Source organism: Arthrobotrys flagrans (assembly GCF_004000055.1).
Source record: "Arthrobotrys flagrans strain CBS H-5679 chromosome Unknown unitig_1, whole genome shotgun sequence".
Taxonomy (NCBI): Eukaryota; Fungi; Ascomycota; class Orbiliomycetes; order Orbiliales; family Orbiliaceae; genus Arthrobotrys; species Arthrobotrys flagrans.
This window is the reverse complement of record NW_027137556.1, coordinates 2,638,242-2,655,429: the sequence shown is the minus strand read 5'-3', so window position 1 is coordinate 2,655,429 and position 17,188 is coordinate 2,638,242. Positions and strand designations below refer to the sequence as shown.

The following is a 17,188-nucleotide window of genomic DNA, read 5'->3' as shown; positions in this document are numbered from 1 at the left end:
TGTTCGAAGAGTGTCGATTGAGGAAGTTGGTCTTAAAGTTCAAAGTGGAAAAGGAGAGAACTTCAAGATATATATTTGAAATTCAAAAGTCTCCCAGGAATGAAATTGTAGGATCGTTTTCCTTGAAAAGGTGTGGCAATGATGTCTTGATGTGGCTGATTGATACTGATTAGACCACACGAAAGATGGGGCACTGAATATATATAAAAAGCATGTTGGTTGTGCAGCATCAGAGGTTCAGGCAGGGTGGAATTGTTTTCCCGCCCGATTCGTCGTCAGCTCCGTGGCTCCGAACTCTCCGCACACATGATACTTGGTATAAGGTTATGACTAAGGCAAATATGGATCAGAATAACAGGGGTAAAGGCTTCCGTTATTCGAATGAGGTAACGTTATTCCGACACGTAATGAAGGCGGCTCTTCGCATTATGCTCTCTTGGGGGCCTTCCTCGTTATCCTCTTGCTTTGAACCCTCGTATTTTCGTATTGTGCCCACGTTATCCCAAGGTTATCATGGGAAGCGAAAACCAAAACCAAAAAATCCAGCGCCATAACCAGACTAAACTTTATCGCGTTAAGTGTTGCTCCGGACCCTGTGAACCTCTCCGGCGGGGCAATATTTCACCCGAAAGGAGTCCTTTGGGCCAATAGTTTTCCACGCTGCGGAAAGCACCAGTTTGCAACAAACATAGTCTTGAGGATTTGAGGCTTGCAGCGCCAAGAGCCACTCATAAGGCTGAACTAGCTCGCGCTCTTTCCGCACACCAGTCAGCAATGCTCCGTCTATGATGTGTGGACGGAGCGTTATATACTGGGCTAAATAAGCGATAAATTTTTGGAATTGTGTCGACTGCAAGATTCGATTCAATTCCGAGATGAAGACTGCCCGTCGGTCGGGACAATACTTGGCACACGCAATCTACGCTTATTTAGACCCCCCGGATTCCGATATTTTGGCTTCGTAAGATGAAATTAGTTTGTTGGTTGTCGGATGATGAAGCCTTCTGAGACCCGTTAGAGATTTACGAATGGAATTGCAACGGCCCATATTTCAAGATCCTAACCAACCTCCTGTACCGATGTGTGTACATACCAAGTACTTACTTATGTAAGCACTGACCTAGGATATATGGATGTATGTATATGTACATACAACGAAACAAGAGAGACTGTTGGACTTGGGGGTCCTGATCCCGAGACTAGATCGCCAAGGCAAAAGGCCAACCTCTCTGTCTTGTGTTGTTAGTCGTTGGCGTGTTTTCGTCTCGAGGCTAGGTTTCAGTCCTATGTTATGTAATACGGCATGCCTGGTGCTTCATACATACTAAAAATTCCAAACACTTAGAGATTAGCCTCCTCCGACCCGCGATTGTTGAATTCCTTCTAGCCAGTTGCATCCGTATCCGCGAAGCAAAACTTTACAATATGAGTGAGCAAAATCAAGAAAGTCCAAGGGGCTCACAGGAATATGGCAGTCACAGTACCTCCGCCATCGGTTGTTGTGTCGATTGCGGCTGTGGTCGAAGCACATGTGATGGTACGTAGGGCTCCTGGTCGTTTTGCGACTATTTGAATCGAATATGTTCAAGGAAGTAACTGAGATTTCGAGGCCGGTAACTAACAATGAAACCAGAGAGCTGCGTTCGCACGCTCGCTCTGCTAAAATGCCGCGCTACTTGCGATGAGCAGCAAACTACGCCCGCGAAAAGACCGGATAGATGCTGTGCGACAGCCGGAACCAATGCTGACACTTGTGGAAAGAAGACACCTGAACCGGATCGCCTGGACAGTCAATCTGTCCGTGGCATTGTCAATATGCATGAGAGCTACTGGACCAATATTCAAGCGGGTGACGGCGACTCCGTTACTCAGAATAATGACTACACTAACCGATCTGGAGTGTCGACAGACTCCGGCATGGAGGAAAAGAGCCAGTGCTGTATCACCAACAAGGAGAATTGCGGTTCTGGTATCCCAAAATCCTGCTGCGCTAACAAACAGGGCGCTGGAAATGCTGAAAGGGATGTTAGCACCGCTTCGGTACAGGAAGAATGCTGCGTTAGAAACCAGGATGAACGCTACACCTACAAACAAGACAACTGCTGCGCTGGAAAAAGAGAATCTTCAGCAGCAGGGGAACAAGAGAATTGTGGTGCTGCTGAGAAAAAGCTTGACTGCTGTAACACTGATAAATCAAAGAGTTCTACACCAAGGATCACTGGGGCGAAAAGCCAAAGCACGATAAAGGAAGCATGCACAGACCATCTCGAGCAAGCAATGAATGAGTATCTCAACCTCATTCAGAAGGGCATATGCATTTGCTGCAGTGTTCTAGGTCGCCTTGATACCTGTTGTGGGCGGCCCGTTCCGAATAAACAGGTCTCGGAGAAACCATCCACTATCTTTGGAAAATCTAGTCCACTCGTAATCGCCCAACAACCTTCCAATCTTGCTCAGAAGTGCGAGAAGCCTTGTTGTGGGCAACCAGCTGCTCTAAAAAACGTTCGTAGTGTCGAAACGCTGTCTAGTTGCGCTTTGGACGACCTTGAGATAGCACCGATCTCCGGGGGTAGAGTTTCGAACTCTGGTATTCGAACTAGAGAAACCGATATTGAAAATGCAGCTGCACGTCAACATATCTTTCTCGGTGTCGCAGGAATGACATGCACGGGCTGCAGCCGAAAAGTTATAAATGTTCTCAACGGCGTCAAGGGCGTATCATCGGTCAATGTTACTTTTGTAACTGGCGTAGCGGAGTTCGACCTCGATTTGACCGTCTCGAACCTACAGCAGGTGATTCCACGGATCGAGAAGGAAACTGGATTCAAATTCTCACAGATCGTGAGCAATCATCAAACTCTGGACCTGCAAGTCGATCCGGCGGTCACCAAGGCTGTATCCGAGCAGCTGAGAAGCATTAGAGTTGAATCTGTCGAGCGGATCGGCAAATTGACTTACCGCGTCAACTATGATCCAGCGGTCATTGGTGCCAGAACACTGCTATCATCAATAAAAGGCGCAAGTCTAGCACCACCCGGAAATGATGCAAAACTAGTCAATGGCAGGCGAAGGCTTCTCCGTATGGCCTTGAATACTGGAATCGCTATGGCGCTGACCATCCCAATTCTCGTCCTAAATTGGTCAAGTAATCCAGTGCCATATTCTAAACTGTCGATTGTTTCTCTAGTACTCGCAACCTTCGTTCAAGCCCTCGCAATCCCCGAGTTTTATGCTGGTGCCATCACATCACTTGTTTACAGCCGAGTCATCGAAATGGATATGCTCGTAGTCATTAGCATCACCGCTGCCTATGCCTATTCAGTGGTAGCTTTCGCACTGACCCATGCCGGTCATGTTTTGGAAACCGGCGAATTTTTCGAAACCAGTTCTCTCCTCATCACTCTTGTCCTCCTAGGCAGGCTCATAGCCGCTGTTGCCAAAGTGAGGGCGATCTCCGCTGTTTCTTTGCGCTCGCTCCAAGCAGAGAAAGCATTGCTGGTCGTACCTTCTTCAAGCACGGTTGAAATTGACGCGCGGCTGCTGCAACTTGGGGATTCTTTCATTGTTCCTGCTCACAGCCGCATCGTCACCGATGGCATAGTCGTCAATGGGAAAAGCCCTGTTGATGAGTCTATGATCACGGGTGAAAACGTGCCTGTGCCTAAGGCTATAGGTGACGAGGTTATTGCAGGGACAATCAACTGTTCCAGCCCTCTTACCATCCACATGACTCGTCTTCCCGGCAAAAATAGCATCACCGATATAGCGAACTTAGTCGAGAACGCCTTGGCAGCCAAACCTCGCATCCAAGATCTAGCTGATAAATTGGCGGGCTACTTTATCCCAGTTGTCATCTGTATCGCCTTTGTGGTATTTGGTATTTGGATGGCAATAGCTCTAAAGCTCCGTGGAGAGAACGGGGGCGGCGCTGTTGGCGTGGCAATTACCTACTCTATCGCCGTTTTGGCAGTATCGTGTCCCTGCGCTTTGGGACTCGCCGTTCCCATGGTTCTCGTCATTGCAGGTGGCGTAGCTGCTCGCTCTGGAGTTATCATTAAACAGGCTGATGTCATCGAGAGAGGACACAAGGTGACTGACGTCGTTTTCGACAAGACTGGCACAATCACCAAAGGAGACCTTGCTGTTGTCCACGAGCAGTTTTTTCCACGTCTTCATGCGCCGGATGTACTCTCAATTGCCAAATCAGTGACGAAGGAAAACCAGCACCCTGTGTCCATGGCAGTCGCGACACACCTAAACTCTTGTGGGTTCGCAAACTTGGAGAATGTTGAATCGATTCCCGGTGCTGGTATCCAATGTGAATGGCAAGGATCAATTATCAAAGCCGGGAATCCTTATTGGTTGAATATAGAAGACCAACCAGAAGTTTCTATGCTTATCGAACAAGGGATGTCACTCTTCTGTATTACATTTGACTCTACTCTCGTGGCTGTGTTTGGACTGAAAGCCAATATTCGAGATGAAGCCAAGCAGGTTATAGCAGACCTTCAGCGCCGCGACATCGACTGTCACATTGTCAGCGGTGACGGACCTAGAGTTGTTGAAGATGTTGCAGCTGCCGTTGGTATTCCTCTTTCAAAAATTGCATCAAGACATTCACCGGCCCAAAAGCAACATTATGTCAAAGAATTGATGTCTGCAGGTCGAACGGTGCTCTTTTGTGGCGACGGAACTAACGATGCTGTTGCTGTGGCTCAGGCAAATGTGGGTGTCCAGATTGGAACTACGTCAGACATCACAAGAGGCACTGCAGATGTTGTTTTATTGGGCGGTTTGGATGGTGTACTGATGTTGCTTGACATCTCTAAACGATCCTCTCGCCGGATTATCTTCAATTTCATTTGGTCTGCAGTTTACAATGTGTTTGCGATCTTGCTAGCAGGAGGCGCCTTTGTTAAAGCGCGGATTCCACCGGCGTATGCAGGCCTGGGCGAGATTGTGAGCGTGGTTCCAGTCATCGTCGCGGCACTTACCCTATCGAAAACCAAGCGAGCAAATTAGTAGGTAAGAGAATAACAGGCTTATCATTTGGTGTCAAGGTGGCCGATTTCATTCCATTCTGTATCCACCAGTGCCACGGAGGTCGGAAGCAAAGCAAACCCGCGGGCACCGAGTCGCCAATTGCTTGGCTATCTGTTCCTTTGATCCAACTCGTACCATTCGACAAACTGACCATTAACGGCCGCTTTTAGCTTTTTCCCGTTTTAAATTTTCGTTAGTGCTGGTGTTGATAGAATCTGATGTTCCGACGGCGAGTCCCCAAAGTTTTCCTTTTTAATGCAGACTGCTATCAGCGAACGGTGGGCCATCGGTATTTAGTTTCCTAGTAGGAAGTTGACAATATGATTCATGCATATTTCTGCCTCTTGTCTCCGGACATTCCGAACTGAACTTTCCGATAATGCGATATCACATCAAGAAAAAATTTCCCCATTGTGCAGTCGTTCAGTGTATTTAATAATATTGGTGTATTCTTGCAGACAAGGAAAGTATCGTACAAGTACATCCCACCCAAACATCCCTGGTAACCCAAGATATCTGAATGCAAAAATTTTTAAAAATTAAAAGAAAAAAGACAAAAGGATAAACATGTGGATACGATCAGGGAAGACAATCGATCAAAAACACCGGGTATAAACCTTTGGTTGCCTAACACACCATTAAACGCCTTGACCGAGATTTCGGACCGTCAGTACTCAAGCTGGATGTCTATCTATTTTACAAAACGAACGACGAAGGAGAGGCATTCAGACCAAGAAGAAAAGAAAAACAATCCCAACGAGGAAAAAAAGAAAAGAAAAGAAAAGAAAAGAAACATAAGCAGGAACAAGCCCATAGAGCAGCAGGAAGCTCTTGCGGCTAGACATCGTGTTTCTTGTGGGTATCATTTAAATCCAGTTACGAGCCCAGATGTCTCGCCCTCTTCCAGTCTTTTATTATCAACGACCAAGCCTGTATTCTAGCGGACCCGATTCTTGCCTGGATCAAACCTCTCGATATTTGACAAATTGATGCTCGTTGGCCGTTTCGCATTTTCCCGTGCCCGGTTATCCTAATACTCTAGTAGTTGTCATCCCTGTTGTAACTTAACCATGTTACCAGCATTCTTTCAAGGTTAACTGTGACGACCAGTTTACTCAGATAGTCACTCATTCCGGCCTGTCTGCATTTCTTCCTGTCTTCCTGTCTCCCTTAATCGCACTAGCAGTCATCGCGATTATAGGTACGTTTCGAAGCGCTCTGGAAGCAGTCAGAGAGCTCGGTTAGCCTAATAATATCCATAAGACATCTTTTCAATTACTTACCGAGTAACCATCTAGCACGGGCATATGGCAGTCCATGAGAACGAGATTGGGAAACATGTTTCCAGTCACAGTAGGGTCGGTTCGATTGTTTCGTGCTTCTTCAGGTCTCAATAACAAGTTCGGGTCCGAGCCTTTGTTGAACCTGGCGTTGGATGGAAGCAGCGTAATTTGCCCGCGATTTTGGTGCTGGTATTTTAATGGTAGCATCTTTGGGGAACTGGAGATTTGCCTCGATAAAGTAATCTAACGTTTCTTGGCCGTTAGATATCGCAGATGCCGTAAAGCCGAGCTGGTGGATGGTAGGGTGAGTAAATCCTTCGACGTATACGATAATTGATCTTGGCCTTATGAGCTTACCCTTTTAACGAGTTTAGTCGCAATCCGTTGGTTGATTCGGTTGCCCTCCATAATTAGTACATGTAACTTTATTCTCCTTTCCATTGGGAGGATGAGCTTAGGGTCTAAGGTTGAATGTGGGTACTGTGGTATCGAAATGGACGAGGAAGTGGAACGAGATTGGTTCCGGAAATATGGCTCGCTCAAGGACGACCCTCGAACTGCCGGATCGGATCGGGTTTCCGGTCGTGAAGTCTCACGAAGTAGTGGTGATACTGGAGGTGTGACTAGATCGTCATTCCCCAACGGATTAAGACCAGGGCTTGAGCTCGCCTCACTCACACTCAGTATGGAGAGACTGGTATCATTCTGTAACCTTTTAGGAACGCTGTCAAGATCCGGTAGTTGTAAACCTTCGCCGGTTGATGACCTTGGGGACCGAGACAAAGGGTACCGGAAAGGTATTTTCTACAATGGAGGCAGAATTTTAGAACCCATGACATAATTATTTAATAAAATGCTAGTGGAGCCTTACAACAGTCGCTGTCGTTCCTTTCTGATATACTATTCACCAAACGATGTTAGTAGTAATTCCAGGTCGTTAATATAAACTAGGCTTCCCGTACCGCTTTTGAGTTCGATGATACCACCCATAAGATCAACCAACTACCGAATGTGAGCTGTTGTGCCAATGTTTCAGAGATCATATGATGTTGAACTTACGTTCTTCGATATTGCGAGCCCTAGCCCGGACCCGCCAAACTTTCTGGCCGTCGAAGAGTCTGCTTAGCCGAATGGAGTGAACAGTAACTTCATAGCATCATCCTTAATCCCGATCCCCATGTCTTCGACTTCGAACTTCACGATAACATACTTCTCAACACCCTTTGCTAGCTTCGGTACTAGGCCATTGGTCATGGTATCCACAATTAATTCCTTCTCAACCTCGGCTTTTAGTCGGACATGACCGTCAAAAATAAACTTGATGCTGTTGCTGAGAAGATTAGTGAGAATCTGTCGGATTCTACCGGGGTCTCCTAGAACCTGTATATCATATTTGATATCGTCTGCAATATCGGTTATGAAGTGAAGCCGGCTTTTCTCGGCGTGGACCCCCATCATTCTAATAACATCTGACAAAACAAGGGCCAGATAAACCTGCACCTCTTCGATATCGAGCCGACCAGATTCGACTTTTGAGAAGTCAGGGATGTCATTGATTACGGTAAGGAGGGCGTTTGCAGAGCGTTTTATATTTTTAGCATACTCTTGCTGTTCCTCAGTCAGTTCGATATCGAGGAGGATCTTGCTCATTCCTAAGACTCCGGCAATTGGGCTATCCGCATTGCATTAGTTTAAGTCTGTCCTGAAGTATTTTAATAGATATTCCGGAGTGGGGATATACGTTCGTATTTCATAGTTCACATTGGCCAAGAACTATAAAGAAATATAGAGCGTTGACATCAAGTACCTAGGTATCCATATAGTACATAGTACAAGACCAATAGAATAGAAAGTTAAGCTCACCTGTGATTTTAGACGACTTGCTTCTTTTGCGGATATCTCCTTTGCAACAACTGTCTGTAATGTTAGAGAACAGACTTTAACAGATTTTGGGATTCATTGGGTTCATACGCCTGGCATTCTCTTTTGCTTGTTTTGCAAATTTGTCTTCGAACTCCTCTTGCATTTGTGTAACGTCCCTTAACCATATAATGCCGGCAACTCAATCTCCATTATCATTGAGTGTGCCTTCGCCCGCGACATCGAAAATTTTTCGATGTCCGTGCTTATTCACTAAGCCAACCTAAATTTTAACGGAATGTCAGACCGTGATCCGAGGCTATCTCGTGCGTAGATCGAAAACAATTAGGTACCTTTTGGGATATAAAGGGTTTTTGTGAACGATATAGTCTTTATGAAGGTATTGTAGAACTTGGTTAACCGTGATTCACGTTCGCAACGTTTGATGTGGGAATATCAACCTACCACAAGAGGATATTGTTCTAGTTCAAGCTCCACTTTAAATTCTGCATCATGCACCTTGAACTTGGACGCCCAATGTTGGTCCATAAAACCCATTATGATAAAGTCAGACAGTTACCAAAAAGAGGAGTGAAAATGCACTTACAATCCCTCGACGCTAGGATATCAATAGCTGCCAAAAATAAGCCCGTTTTGTTGGCGAAAGTACACGACCCATCCAACCAAGTTTCAAACACCGGAACTGCCATTGTATCCTACTTTTTTGGAATATAATTAGTCTAAATCTTTTTAAGATTTTGTATCTGCGCACTTACTATCGCATTTTTCATTATTGCAATTTTCTGCAGGACTGTCAATTGGGTGTGATCAGAAGGACTGATTTGCATTGAAAGAAGGTCTATGTTTAGATCGATAAGTCCGGAGTTGTTATCAAGATCATTTCGCTTAACCCATGCCCCAAGATGATACCGGCAACTTTGAAGATCGATGGGCTACTAATGCAGACGCGGTATAGGTGACGAGTGGCACTTGAGAGAAAGGATCCGACTCCCTCTCTGAGTGTGTGCGGACAGCATGGGAAAGTTTTTCCATAGAATAGTTACAGAACTTGATTTGCTTGGCGCCCCCGGACAAGATGAGAACCAGGGCTATGCTGTAAGGCAGCATGATATAAAGAATTCGGCGTCACAGACGCATGGCTCGCATCTGACGACGGTGCCATGCGGTCTAGGCCAGGTACATCACCAACTATGTTTGGAACCCTGCGTTCCCGAACAAACTAGAAGACCGAGTGTATAAGAGACGATTTGCGGGGGTTTGGCGGTCCAGCCAATCCATAAGATAGAAAGCAGAATATCTCAGCCATAAGCAGGATAAATTCAAGGCAAAACGATAGTTCCTTGCTTCACGATAAAGTTTTGGAGCTATGACGAAATGCTGCTCACAAGCTTTCCACCGCTTTTGTGTTGCGCTGGATTGTTGGCCAGAACTCCAACACGGTTCGTGCCGCGTGCCAAGTCTGAGAGGTTGCCCTCCAGAACGATATGTTAGAAGCGACGGATGATGGCACACGACCATGTTGATGGATGTAAAAATGAGTAGAAACTGGAGTAATATTTGCCTTGAGTCAATGGTCTTGGCCGAACTTGAACATTTTTTTCTTAGACCTGCTATTAATAATAGCATACTGATTCTTGATAAGCTTTTTGAGTTTCAAATATCAGGCACAGTGTCTCTAAGAATTCGAAACAAAGAAGGGAATTAACACCGGGCTGTCTGCTGGATACTTTGTTATTCGTTAATGTTTGTGCTTGACGGTATTCGTGGCAATTGTAGGCCTGGAATGGAGGAAGTTAAGCTGTAAAATTAGTTGCATCTGACATTCTTTAGTCATAAATATAATGTTCATTAAAAAGGAGAATCGTGATCATTCGAAGTCCATCCTGCATGCACCAGAAACGGAGTCTAATTACGGATCCGATGAAAGGACCATGAGAAGGAAAACAACTAAAAGGTACTATATTACTTGTGGTCAGCTTAAATTCAATGCTGGTAGACGAAAATGTAGTGGAACTTACTCCAAGCACAAATATAGCTAGTCCGATTATTGGCCAGCCGCCAGAAACAGCAAAACCTTCGATCAGCGCCTTCTGCCCGAAATAAAATCTTAAAACTCCGATAGATATCGTCACAAGGGCAATACCCACTGTGAGAGCGGACAATGTCCGGGTAGTATCATGGATTGATGGCATTGGGGAAGATAAGTCTCGAACAATTAGTCCGGCCTTAATAGCCTCTTCCTCATTCCTGTAGACAATAACGGATATCTGCGCCAATAAGACGCCTGTCATTGCGAAAGCACCACTGGTGCGCAGCCATCCAAGAAAAGTCCTTTCAAGTGCTACCCGTGGAAAATACTGTATTAGTAGGAAACCTTCACACATTATAATTTTGATGGAAGTTTAAGGCGGGAACACAAAAAATCTTCCTGTCGCGACACCGAGTCAACGATGTCAACCGGCATCGAGGAAATCCGCCCCCGGTAGGCACTATAATACTATCTAGTAATGAATAAAAGCTTACCCAGATGGTCTCTAACCCCTTGCCAGGGTACATCCCGACTAAAACGGTTCTTTCCGAAGCCCAGGGACCAACTTTTCGAAGTCTTTCGGCCCGTGTGAGAATTCCGGGTAGATTTTGGCCTCTCAGTCCCCTGTGAATCGGGCAAATTGCCATATATTCTATTGATCCCAGAGCTTGCACTTGGGCTTGCGTACCCTTGGGGAGTACCAGACCCATTACTCCCCCACCCGTTTCCCAAGCTAAACTGAGATGCTTGAATGCTTGTGTAACCGCTGGATCCAGGGTCAGACCTGTCGTGGCCCGAGTCTGGCCCGGCCGTTTTGTCGAAAGGGGGAATTTGGCGTAGTTCGAGAATGTCGCCATCTCTGTCGCTTCTCATTTGCTGCACGTCATGCATGGTTCTCGCCCCCAGCGCCTGGGTTTTGTCGCCCGACCAATTGGCCATCGGAATTTACTTGAATACCTGAGAATCTAGTGAAATGGGTTCGGGCAGCAGTTTACTGGTGTATATTTGGGGGTTGTGAGGCTGTTGGGTAGCGATTTGGGCCCGTGTAACTGCTATCTGTGCGATTGACGTTGGCAGTTGTGTGCCGAACTGGCGCATTGTGTGAAAGGTTCTCGATACCATTGGCCACACCTATTGCTCCGATAACCTCCCGTGACCCGAGCGCGGACTACCGATATCAGATCTTGAAATCTTCTCCCCTAGTATTGTTTCGAATGAGTTATCTCGAACAGCCAAGATATATATTACTAAACGGGAATCAAGAGACAGGTCTATCTTAGGCCAAGAGAATCCAGTTATCCGAACGGCGCATTAGACTTGCGAAATCTGGTGAATTTCGTGGGCTGTTAATGATTCCGTGACGTAGACTGGCCGAAATAAAGACCAAACTGTAGCTAGATAGGAAGATACTGACTGGCACCGTGGCACGAGGCTAGGCTACACCGAATTCAGCATATTGACAAGAGGGGATTCTCCATTGGTATACTGGTTCCGGTCTCCCGGCCCCAAAGTCATATTATCGGCCCGATAGGATTGGTGAGTTTCGCTCCCAAGCCGGCACGGGCCGAAATATCGGTATCAACACAAAAAATATGGAATACAAATTTCGACACCCCCTTCGCGTCGTTCAAGTCAACATGTTAACAGTTTTAGCGTTTTTAAAACCCACTAACCTGCCCTAAAATCATACCCATTCTACGGATGGTTTTCGGAAAAGAGGGCCGACACTCCGCGAGCTGGATATAATCTGCTGCTATGGCTCTGCAAAATTATGCAGTCTGAAGATCCGCTTGACTCCATGCATCACGTCGGAACAATACTCGGGCAAAGCTGGATCTAGGCGTATATTATATGTACTTCCAGATTTCCAATCAAGGTAAAACTATGCTTCCAAGGGACTTGTCGCGTTATATCAACCAATTGCTGCATGGCGCTCCTAGCATTGTATGCACTGAACCAGATATGACCAGGAACGTTAACCAGTACCTGACAGCTTTCTTCCGTATCCAGGATTCGATTCTACGTCACATGCTGTTGATGTTGAAATAGCGTGGTGGCACTCAATGGACCCGACTAATAGGCTAAATAACTCGACCCTTGGTTGACATACTTATTCTAAAATGCAACAAATTATTAAATGGTGTGCCGAGGGGCGAGCTCTTTGGCTCTACCCGAATGCGATTAGAGAAGAACGGGTATGCATCATGATATCAATAGCTATACTACTGGCTTTACCCGTTTTGTGGGCCGGAAGAATCGATACCCTCGCACTTGAGTCTATTAGAAACAATGTCGACCCGAGGATCGATATGGTGCCACATTCCTTGAATATATAAATACGAGGTCGTTTCCTTATAGGCTAGTAAGTTTCTAGTTGCTTCCCATTGCACCCCGAGCTTTCGTTTTTGATTTCCAGACAGCTAAAATGGTTGGCCAAAAGTCTGTAAAATCAGAACCTGAATTCAAAGAGGAGGAGGAAGCGAAGCTGAAATCACTTGTCTCAAAACTTAGTGAAGAAAATAAGGTATACTATTGCTGATTCTACAAGCCATGGGATAGGATCGAATTAATAGCTCGTTAACTTTGATATAGATACTTCTGCTTTCAGGGAAAGATTTTTGGCGTACCCAACCATTGCCAGAACTCAACGTCGGCAGCCTAAAAACCACCGATGGCCCCAATGGCGCACGCGGAGAGTTTTTCACAGACGGAACTCCTGTAAGTACTCGGTAATTTCGTAACTATATTCTTCTATAATACTGAGAATTAGGCCATAGGCTGCCTTGTTTCCTTGCGGAATATCCCTAGCCGCGACATGGAACGTTGACCTTCTTCACGAAGTTGGATCCACACTTGCAAAAGAAGCCAAAGCGAAGCAAGCGCAGGTACTTCTGGCTCCTACGGTCTGTCTCCACCGGTCACCACTTGGTGGACGAAATTTTGAATCGTTTTCCGAAGACCCTCTCCTCACTGGAAAACTTGCAGCAGCTTATATCAATGGCCTGCAAGGGGAAGGAGTTGCCGCCACAATTAAACATTTTGTGGCGAATGAACAAGAAACGCTTAGAATGCAGATAAATTCGGTCGTAGAAGAAAGGGCTTTGCGAGAGCTATACTTAAAGCCCTTTGAGATCGCGATAAGAGACGCGAATCCGTGGGCGCTTATGTCGTCTTACAATTTGATAAATGGATTACATGCCGATATGAATCCGTTTACTTTAAGGAAAGTGCTCAGAGAAGAATGGAGATATAAAGGGTAAGATCCACCATGACTAACTTGGAAGATATATCCCCATTTACACATATAGTTTCACTTCGCTAATTTGTCTAAAGTGCGGTAATATCAGATTGGGGTGGTACGAACTCCACCGTGGAAAGTGTCAAAGCTGGTTGTGATCTCGAAATGCCAGGTCCAGCAAAACTGCGAGGTAAAGTTCTTAAGGCGGCATTAGACCGAGGGGATATTACGATCCAGGATATCGACGAGAGCGTTGAGCGAATACTCCGGCTCCTCCATAGAACCAACAGGTTTGAAGCGCCAGTAGACGAACCAGGGGAAAAGACTCTTGATACAGAAGAAACCAGACAACTTATTCGAAGAGCCGGGATCGAAGGAATTACGCTTCTAAAGAACGATAACAAAGCCTTACCACTGGGACCCGAAATCAAGAAAATCGCCTTGATAGGACCGAACGTCAAACGAGCAATCGCTGGAGGTGGTGGCAGCGCTAGCTTAAAACCGTATTATAACACTACACCATACGACAGTATCGCCGCAGTTTCTGGACGAGAAATTCTATTTGCACAGGGTGCACAGATTGATAAATGGCTTCCGCTGGCCTCGAATATCTGCAAAACGCCATCTGGTCAACCTGGCGTTGTTCTCGAATTTTTCAAAGGGGACAAGTTTGGAGACGTTCCGCTAATCGTCCAGACCCGAGCTAAAACTGATCTATTTCTTTGGGATTCGGCACCGGTAGAGGTACTACCTGCGTATTCATTCAAAGTCAAGACTATAATAGTACCGGAAACGACAGGAGAGCATCAATTTGGCTTCCAAAGCGTTGGCCCAGGTCGATTATTTATCAATAAGCAGCTTCTAATCGACAATTGGAACTGGACTGAAGCGGGCGAAGCAATGTTTGAGGCATCTGTCGAAGTCGTGGCGTCGATTCACTTGAATGCTGGAGTCCCGGTTGAAATTCTCGTTGAAAGCACGAACGAGACCCGTCCAGCAGGTAAAGCAGATGCCCCAGCTCATGGATATGGGGGTTGTCGAATTGGATATCGAGAAAGCCCTACAGTTGACTTTATTCAAGAAGCGGCTGATATTGCAACCCAGGCCGATGCCGCCATCGTTATTGTTGGATTGGACGCCGAATGGGAATCTGAAGGATACGACCGCCAAACCATGGATCTACCAAAAGATGGAAGCCAGGATCGATTGGTTTCAGCCATCGCAAAGGCCAATAAAAGAACTATTGTGGTTAACCAGTCTGGTTCTCCCGTTACAATGCCATGGGTTGACGAAGTCCCGGCTATTCTCCAAGCATGGTATCAGGGACAAGAGGCCGGAAACGCTTTAGCAGATATACTTTTCGGAAACGAAACTCCAAGCGGAAAACTTCCTGTGACATTCCCAAAGCGTCTGAAAGATAATCCAGCGTACCATAATTGGCCTGGTGAAAATAAAAGAGTTGTATATGGAGAAGGCATATATATTGGTTACAAGCATTACGAGCGCATTGCACTCGATGTATTGTTTCCATTTGGACATGGTCTCTCATATACACAGTTTCAATATGGAGACGTTAAAATCAGTGGATCCGTGCTCAACGGTTCGAACAGTCTCACGGTTTCTGTTTCGGTTACGAACAAAGGTCAAGTCAGTGGCCAGGAAATCGTTCAACTCTATGTCCGAGATACCAAATCGAGACTTCCGAGGCCGGCAAAAGAACTCCAGGGCTTTTCCAAACTGACCTTAAATTCAGGAGAAACGAAGATTGCGAGTATTAGTATCGATATGTATTCAGTCGGATATTATGACACATCTATCCCTGGTTGGATAGCTGAAGCGGGTGAATTCGAAGCAGTAATTGGATCATCTTCTGAAGATATTAGGTAAGTTGTTAATTCTGGTCCCTAACCGACTGATATTATTGGCCTATTGAGACGAAGATGCTAATATTGAGCACGATGATGACAGAGGAGCCGCTTCATTCAGAGTTGAAGAGTCCTTCAGCTGGACATTTTGAGAAGCTAGGGGGTTAATCAATTTTACTATCAGTCATAATGTTATACGCCATCGCGGTAGAATATTACCTAAGTAGCTTTAATCCGACAAATCAGGCTCTACAGCTATAGCTCCCATTCTAGTATCTGGTACCGGCGCTAGCCCTGTCACTTTTTGCAACGCAAACCTTGAGGTTATTACTATCGACTCGACTCAAGGCTAGCACGGACCAATTGTGATCAGGCGGCATGCTGAAATAACAAGCAGCCAGTAGGATGCATTAGAATTTTCATTTTCCTTCGTAGGATTGAATACCTCGATTCCTTATTGGCCGGTATGGCTAGTCTTTAAACCTCCCCTTGTAATGTATGATATAATGTCGTCCCTATAAAAGGTTGGATCGATCTTAGATCTGGGCCTTGGTCGCATGCTCAGATTTGGACAATAGTTTTCCCTCTAGACTTAGATCTATAGAGCTATTAATTATGCTAACCGCACAAATCGACCTCTTCCCTCAAATTTCCAAGCTCTTCGAGCAAAAGGGTTTTCAGAAACCCTCCCATATCTCAGCACCCGAAAGCGAAGGGATATTTAATCATCTATATTTCGTAACCCTGCCGTCAACACCTGCCGGCTTCACTTGCAACGAATTTTTTGTCAGATTGTCACACCCTTCCCACCCATTTGTCAAAACTAGAAACGAAGTCGGATGGCTCCAGTATTTCCACCAGCACGCGCCACCAACATTCAACAATAGAATTCCCAAACTTCTATTTTTCAGTGATACCACAGATGAACTGGGTTATGAATACACTGTTATAGAGAAGCTCCAAGGCGAGACTCTTTGTGATATATGGGAAGATATTGAGCCATCCACTTTGGTTACGGCAGTCGTAGACATCGTACAAGAAATTCGGAGCCTCACTTCAAAACTTCCGCAAAGATGGTTTGGTGGTTTCACCCCAGATTTCAAGCCAGGGCCTTATGTGGAATGCACTACCTATTCTCTCAGTCACATCAAGCAACATTGGTCCACCTATCCGGATGAAAACTACGAAACACTAAACTTTACAACACCATTTGATAGCCTCGCAGAATATTGGAAGGCAAGAATTTCACGAGACATACGAATTATTGAAAAGCACAAACATTGTGAAGCATTACGCTCAAAATATCTGAAAAGGTTAAAGTCTTTGCCAGATATACCTGAGCGCGTCCATAGTGCGAAGCCATTCCTAGCGCATCGGGATTTGGTGTTAGGAAACTTATTATGGGATAGGAAATCCCAGAAAATTACCGGAATTCTGGATTGGGAGTTTGCGGGCATGTATCCCTTATCAGACTGGAACCCGGGGAACACACTATGGACTACTAAACAACAGAAGAGAAAAGATGGAAAAGTAACACAGAGTGTGCTTTTCAACTTACTAGACAAAGAATTGAAGATGAGGGGCTTGGATGACAAGGATCAAAATTTTCAGAAAGGTACCGTGGAATATCAGTACGCCAGGGTTGTGAACCTATCCTACTGGGTTGTGCGGAAGCACCTTGAGCAAGAAGAACTTGAGGAAGACGGGAGAGTAGGAATTTGGCTTCAAGAGTTTTATGAACATACAAATGCACTATGTCTAGCGTTTTAGCACAGAATATTTCATAGACTAGTATATAAACATCTAATTTGAAACATTAAGGATAACAGAGGCGGGAATATAATATCGC

At 45.5% G+C, this 17,188-nt stretch overlaps 6 protein-coding genes across 6 annotated transcripts; 3 read left to right on the top strand and 3 right to left on the bottom strand.

Moving 5' to 3' along the window:
- Window positions 1-1,425: 1,425 nt before the first annotated feature.
- Window positions 1,426-5,022, top strand: DFL_008802 (uncharacterized protein; the record flags this gene model as incomplete). Its single annotated transcript, XM_067638589.1, has 2 exons — window positions 1,426-1,537; window positions 1,634-5,022. The coding sequence occupies 2 exons, from the start codon at window positions 1,426-1,428 to the stop codon at window positions 5,020-5,022; spliced, it is 3,501 nt and encodes a 1,166-aa protein (XP_067486462.1).
- A 1,404-nt stretch (window positions 5,023-6,426) lies between these two features.
- DFL_008801 (uncharacterized protein) lies at window positions 6,427-8,352 on the bottom strand (the record flags this gene model as incomplete). Its single annotated transcript, XM_067638588.1, has 9 exons — window positions 6,427-6,615; window positions 6,684-7,130; window positions 7,198-7,226; window positions 7,289-7,328; window positions 7,386-7,428; window positions 7,537-7,998; window positions 8,068-8,099; window positions 8,190-8,239; window positions 8,298-8,352. The coding sequence occupies 9 exons, from the start codon at window positions 8,350-8,352 to the stop codon at window positions 6,427-6,429; spliced, it is 1,347 nt and encodes a 448-aa protein (XP_067486461.1).
- A 100-nt stretch (window positions 8,353-8,452) lies between these two features.
- On the bottom strand, window positions 8,453-8,977 carry DFL_008800 (uncharacterized protein; the record flags this gene model as incomplete). The annotated part of the gene is made up of 5 exons (XM_067638587.1): window positions 8,453-8,469; window positions 8,540-8,576; window positions 8,652-8,683; window positions 8,794-8,902; window positions 8,963-8,977. 5 exons carry the CDS (start codon window positions 8,975-8,977, stop codon window positions 8,453-8,455), a joined length of 210 nt encoding a protein of 69 aa, XP_067486460.1.
- Window positions 8,978-10,116: 1,139 nt separating this feature from the next.
- DFL_008799 (uncharacterized protein) lies at window positions 10,117-11,127 on the bottom strand (the record flags this gene model as incomplete). The annotated part of the gene is made up of 3 exons (XM_067638584.1): window positions 10,117-10,164; window positions 10,226-10,548; window positions 10,731-11,127. 3 exons carry the CDS (start codon window positions 11,125-11,127, stop codon window positions 10,117-10,119), a joined length of 768 nt encoding a protein of 255 aa, XP_067486459.1.
- Window positions 11,128-12,661: 1,534 nt separating this feature from the next.
- DFL_008798 (uncharacterized protein) lies at window positions 12,662-15,491 on the top strand (the record flags this gene model as incomplete). The annotated part of the gene is made up of 5 exons (XM_067638583.1): window positions 12,662-12,760; window positions 12,829-12,954; window positions 13,014-13,492; window positions 13,570-15,357; window positions 15,443-15,491. The coding sequence occupies 5 exons, from the start codon at window positions 12,662-12,664 to the stop codon at window positions 15,489-15,491; spliced, it is 2,541 nt and encodes an 846-aa protein (XP_067486458.1).
- A 463-nt stretch (window positions 15,492-15,954) lies between these two features.
- DFL_008797 (uncharacterized protein) lies at window positions 15,955-17,109 on the top strand (the record flags this gene model as incomplete). Its single annotated transcript, XM_067638582.1, has 1 exon — window positions 15,955-17,109. One exon carries the CDS (start codon window positions 15,955-15,957, stop codon window positions 17,107-17,109), a length of 1,155 nt encoding a protein of 384 aa, XP_067486457.1.
- Window positions 17,110-17,188: the final 79 nt, after the last annotated feature.